This window comes from Octodon degus, unplaced genomic scaffold (assembly GCF_000260255.1).
Source record: "Octodon degus isolate 3935 unplaced genomic scaffold, OctDeg1.0 scaffold00008, whole genome shotgun sequence".
In the NCBI taxonomy this organism is placed as follows: Eukaryota; Metazoa; Chordata; class Mammalia; order Rodentia; family Octodontidae; genus Octodon; species Octodon degus.
Genome location: NW_004524584.1, coordinates 8023714 through 8029901, shown reverse-complemented (window position 1 = coordinate 8029901; position 6188 = coordinate 8023714). Strand labels below are relative to the sequence as shown.

The 6188-nt window shown below is 46.8% G+C and overlaps 1 protein-coding gene across 2 annotated transcripts in view; it reads left to right on the top strand.

The window, feature by feature from the left end:
• The window catches only part of Bfsp2 (beaded filament structural protein 2), a 65767-nt gene extending 59814 nt beyond the window's left edge, over positions 1-5953 (top strand). The window contains exons 6-7 of one of the 2 annotated variants that reach the window (XM_023706934.1): positions 3462-3682; positions 5872-5953. In XM_023706934.1, the coding sequence (XP_023562702.1) occupies positions 3462-3682; positions 5872-5875 (225 nt within the window). In that variant the 3' untranslated portion in view covers positions 5876-5953. Of the gene's footprint in view, positions 1-3461; positions 3687-5871 lie in introns of those variants that run through there. The other variant, XM_004625012.1, reaches the window with a different exon arrangement.
• Positions 5954-6188: the final 235 nt, after the last annotated feature.

Genomic DNA, 6188 nt, shown 5'->3' with positions numbered 1-6188 from the left:
AACTGAGCTGCAGGGCAGGCCCCCAGTTCAACGATATTTAAAAGAGCTATATAGGAGTATTTCATAGGTTATGTGTAAATCCTATACCCTTTTCTATAAGGGACTTGGGCATCCAGATCTGAGTATCCATGGGTTCATGAAGCAGATCCTCCACAGGCCAAGGGATGACTGTGTGAATAATGTGTTCTAGGAAACACAGTATGTTCTAGGAACTGTGCCTAGTGCTTTGGGGACATAAGAGTAATTGTACATGGTCTCTGCCCCCAAGAGAAGTCAACATAACCCCAGTAGCAGAGTTGATACAACCACTGGAACCAGAAGACTCGGGCTGCAAGCAGGAGGCAGGTGGGGAGATCACCCTACTGTGAGAGCCACAAGGCCAACTTCATGGTGAGAACAGAGGTTAGGGGCTACTAGAGATGTGCAGAGTTGAGATCAGATGTCTGGAAAGGCCCCACTCACCTCAAAATCTACCTCTGACTCCACCTAGGTACAGTAGCCCTCCAGAAGCCAAGGCTGGTACCCAGATTCAAACCTTGGCTCCTCTATTCACTGGCTGTGGGACTCCTCAAAGCTTCTCTTTTCCCATTTGTCCCAGTGAGGACCTATTTAGGCTTTTATATCTACTATCTTAGCAGCTTAGAACAACTGTAGGTCATTTTTTTCTCTATGATACAGGAAGAGTTCAGTGAGCACAGCTCTTCTGTTCTACGCTGGGACACCCTACAATGGCTTTAATTCATTTGTGTGGTGCCTCAATCATGCACCTCTTTTTGTGCGACTTCTCCACATAGCCAGATTGGATTCCCTTGTTTTTTGAGGGAGGTCTCATGGTAGTGGGGCTTCTGGTGTGGCATCTGGCTTCTCTCAGAGACCAAGCACAGAAGCTGTAAAACCAGGCCTCTTAACAAAGTTGGGCTTGGAAGTCTCTGCAGGTCACTTATACGTCATTCTCTTGGTCCAGCCAATCACAAGGTCATCCAGATTCAACAGGAAGGGAAATAAACTCCCCCTCTTGCTGGGACAGTGGCAGGGTCACATTGAGAAAGCTTGTGTGGGATGGCAGTAATTGTTTCAGCTGCCTTTGGAAATGTGATCTACCAGGAGAGCAGAATGGTTTACCTCATAAATTCACTGGGATGGTTAATTGGATAATGTGTGTTAAGCCCTTGGCACAGTTCTTGGCACAGAGTGAGTAGGCAATAATAGCCACTATTATTATTTACAATATAAAATGTAATCACCAGTTCACTGACCCCACGTTGGCATCATCAGTCATCTAGTCACCTCGCTTACACCCTAACTTTTGGGACAAATGGAAAAAGAGCTCACATATCCGACCAGATGATGAAAGCAGTGACATTCTAGTTGTGCTCATAAGGCAGAGTGGAGTTAGACTCTGTCCTGCAGCCAAGAGGAGATGCACAGACTGAGCCAGAATAGTTAACAGCCTTGACACTGGGCAGCTCTGGGGCCCTTGGTCAGAGCAAGCTGTGCACACACAAGGCCCCCACGGCTCATGCACACCTCCCACAGTCAATCTGACAATATTCTCCACCCCCTTGCCATTATGGTGTTTCTGTCTTGGAAGCCAGATACCTATAAAGGTTCTTGAAGACTATTGAATTTTGTGTTTAGTTATCAAATCAGAAATGGAACTGGAGCCCAGAAATCATAGGTCAGTATTTTACCTTCAAGTGGGCTTAGCAATTCAAGAAAGTCCCTGCAAGTCCCCAGAGAGCTGGGGAGTGTGTTCCTGTGAGTTCAGTTTATTGCTATTGTCTGAGTAACAGAGGCCAGGGTTCTAAGAGCTGCAGCAGTAGCCTGGCCAGTCACTCAAGTTCAAACATCTCTGGATAACCAGCATCCTTTCTCTCTGCCAGAACAGAGACTTAGGTGTGGAAGTTAGACATGGATGGTAAAGGTGAGATGGAAGACAGAAATCTCTGACAGGAGTTCCCAGCTATCCTGTTGGGCAGTATGCCTATGTTATCAAGAGAAATCCTGAAGCTGCATGGAGAACTTGCCTTTAATATGACACAAAAGCCATAGACAAAAGAGCCAGTCACAGTTCTATGAAGAGTTTTTCAAAAATCACAAGTGTTATAAGCCCAAGACATCAACAACTACTCACAAACCAAACAACTTCATGTACAAAGAGAGAAGACCCCAGGGGTTCAGAACAAGTGATTTGCAAAGTCTGCGCATCCTCACTGCTATAGAGGAGTTTGCAGATCCCACGTCAAGCAATAACTCTAGACCATATATTGATGTAGACTTATTTTCTAGTAGTCATATTTTTCTTCCTAAAATGAGCCTATACTAGGACTCCTACTCAACATTCCCATGTACTATGGAATTAGGAGATGTAAGAAGGATAATACAATGACCTCTGCTTAACAACTACTATAATTTGAGATGGCATCATGACTAAGAATCCTCCATTTCAGCCACAGTGGTTAAAAGGACTTGAAAAAACTCTCCTCTGGAGGGTAAGACACAGAAATTTGTCCCATCAAGGCTTGAATGAATCCAACTTAAAAAAATATTCTCATGTTTATAGGTGCTATATTCAAAAGCCAGATATTTATCTATAAGTCTGCCATCATTTAAACTATGTAAAAATATTAAACATAAATACATACAGGTTTTTCAAGGCGTTTATTGATCAACTGTAGTTTTCAGGCCACGGTATATAGAAAGAGGAAGAGAAAAGGGTTGCTAATCTAATGGGAAGACAGAACAATAAATGTAACCATAGTCAGCATCTTCATCCTGGGCAACCTCTAGGTATCAGGCTGTCTGTTCCACACAGGTCCTTTCCAGGGCACTAAGGTTAGAGAAACTTGTTTCCTACACACCCCTAAGCACACTTAGCTCACTGTGGTAGCAGGGAGGATGTGTGTGATGAAGGCTCCCGCCCCAGGGGATCCTGAGAGTGGATCTAAGACTGAGTATGAGCAAGCCAGGAAGGGCCGGGAAGGGAGCGCAGTGCACAGCGCCTGCCTGGAAGCACGGGGGTTGCGAGCTGGATTCCCAAGGATCACAAACAAGAGTGAGCTACCAGAGGAGTGTGCAGTCTAAGGATAGACAGGTTGGAGCAATGGAGGGGGAAAGGTACCCAGGACAGAGACCCTGAGAAGAGGGCCCTGGGGAGTCCTGGAGGAGAAACCCCTGCAAACTCTCCCTCCTGTCTCCTTGCTGCTTTCTGCTCATGCCACTATTCTCTCACCTCTTTCCCTCCTCTCTTTTCTGTCTCTGTCTTCTCCGTCTCCCTCTCTGCCTTTGCTCAACCCCACCCTCCCTCCTGAGGAGGAGCTCTCATTTTCCCAAGGAGCCCTGTGACCCTGACCCCCACCAGCACAGGAAATCGATGAGGTTGATGTCGGTCAGAAACTGCACACCTCTCCCTGCAAGGCTGGCCAGCGGGCCCGGGGGTGTACAAGTTGCCTCTCTTGCAGAAAAGAGGCCTGGAGAACACGCTGCAGGACGCCAAGCACTGGCACGACATGGAGCTGCAGAACCTGGGCGCGGTGGTGGGCCGGCTGGAGGCGGAGCTCGGCGAGGTCCGCGCGGAGGCGGAGGAGCAGCAGCGCGAGCGCGCGCACCTCCTGGCCCGCAGCGCCCAGCTACAGAAGGACGTGGGGTCCTACCTGGTGCTGCTGGACCAGGCCGAGAGCGGGTAGGCTCCGCCCCTCCTTTGGCAGTTAGACAAAAGGTCTTCCTGTGAAGGTCCATGAATTATTTTGCTCCAAACAGTATAGACGTAATTAAAATGAAAAAGGAGAGCTGGCGGTGTGGCTAAGCGGCTGAGCTATTGCCTAACTTGAGTGAGGCCGTGGGTTAAATCTGCAGCGACAGCGGGAGAGAGAGGCCCGGGGGAGATGCTCCCAAACGCTCCCCTCCCCCACATTCATTTCCACAGCCCAGTTGTGTCCTGGGATTTTTCTCCTCTTACATAAATGATAAATAATTACCCACATACACAGGTACAGGTATGGATATGTGTACATACACACATGTATATATACCTAAGACATACATGATGGCTGTGAGCAGTGCTTCTGCTGCATGTAATGGGACCTAGTTAAGGTTTTCATATCCCTGCAACTTCAGTGTGAACTCCACACAACTGGACAGGTTAGTTCATTTGTTTGGAGGGGGTTGATTTTTGTAAATGCAGATTCCGCTTCAGTGGGTCTCAGGCGGGGGCAAGACACTCTCTGGTGATGCTTGTACTCCTCTCTACAGACGACCACACTTTGAGCCTAACCATATTTGCAAACTATATTTACTTGAGAGTCTCAAAAACAGGTGATGTAGGCTATTTAATGATCTAAAGATGTGAGCTCTTTTCATCTTCCTGACATACGATATGTTGGCTTTTTGACTTCTTTGTCACCCATGTTTGCCAAATGCCTGCCATAGCTCCTAATGTCACATCTTCATGGCCAAAGAACAGGGAGAAGAGTCAGTAGCAAAAAGGCTTTCCCTTGAGTGACTCTCCTGTCATCAGTGAAGGCAAAATGCTTGGAGAAGGCCTTCAGTCTATGGCCATCCCACCCTGAACATGCCCAATCTGGTCTGGAGAAGGCCTCCAGTGGGTTTTCTCCTATATCTCATTCGCCAGAACCTGCTTCTGTTACCATGTCTATCTGCAATGGATGCTGGGAAAGCAGTTCTTTGCAACTCCAGATTTCATAGTGGAGTCAAGGAAGCAGTTGGCCAGCCAGTCAACCATAACCACATACATATGCATGCATGTAAACAAATATAAATATATAAGCACATATATGCACCCTTTCGATAGGGATTCAGAGGCATCCACATCAGCCTGGGGGCTTAGCTTCCTAGCAAACTCTTTCTAGAAATCCATGCGTTTATTTTTATTGTAGTTTTATATCAGCATGCATGGCATGAGAAACAGGATAGCAGGTCTAGGAGACAGCTTGGGATCACATAGGCCAACCCCTCGTGATTCCAGAGAAAGTGCAAAGGCGCAGGCAGGAAAGAATTGCCCACCATCACACATGGAGGGGGAATCTCGGGGCCTGGCCTCAGGCGGTCTCTGCAAGTGTAACGTCCTTCTTGGGTAGGGAGGCATACAAGAGAGCTGGAGAAGCAAGTCCTCCCTCCTTCCAAGTGGAAAACATGTCATCCAGCTTCTTTCCAACTGTCTTTTTATTGAATTGCTTTCTGTTGCTTATAAAAGCCAGATGTTCTGCGCAAAGCTAATTCTTTCAGATGCCTGTGAACATCTGAGTAAATATACAAAAGCCACTTTAAACACACACCAAGAGGAAGGAGTTAGATAATTACTGCTATGCTGAGTGAGTGTGCAACCCTGCCCCCTGCTCGCCTCACTCCCCAGCCCCACCCCTGGCACAGACAGGAGACCGTCTCAGAACCGTGGGTCATTTGCCAAGATCACACAGCTGCGATGGGCATAACCACAGCCTATTAATCTCAAAGAGTCACTAGCCATGAGGAAAGCTTTGCCACTGCTTTTCTTCTTGGCTTGTGTGTACCTATGTGTGTGCCTACATGTGTTAAGATTGAACCTAGAACCTTCACACTAAGCTACATCCCGGGCCTTTTTTAAAACATTTTTGGTTTGAGCCATTTGTGTAGTGGCCCAGGCTGAGTTTGAACTTTTGGTCTTTCAGCCTCAATCTCCCAAAGAGCTGAGATTAAAGGTGCTCACCACTACACCTGGCTCCTTGTCTTTGGATATTTAAAAGTCCAAAACTGTCTTGTTCCAAAGGCCACGTTCTTTATCATGAGATATCTGCCTTTCCAACAATAGTGTTAATGATATTTTTACTGATTTTCCTCACATACTGCTTCTAATTCACATGTGTTTCTTTTTAGCTAATGAAGAAGTGTCCTTTTTTCTCAAAGGAAATGCAGCCTTCTCTACTGATTGACCATGCACTGCCTGAGGAGCTTCAGACCCTTCTAGATTCCCCAGCTCGTTTCTTTGGGGTTGAGAAGCTTCCCGGATGTGGAGAGGGTTCTTGTGCTTTCATTTAAGTAGTCTGTAGCTTGAGCAACCTCCTTTGTCCCTATCCAAATAAATGCTTTGTTGCAGCTTCCAGAAAGTCTGCCCACCTTGTTTAACTCATTGCTGGGAGAAGTTGGGTATTGCTCTGTCTCGGCCTTTGCTGTAGAAACCTTTGGGGCTTTTG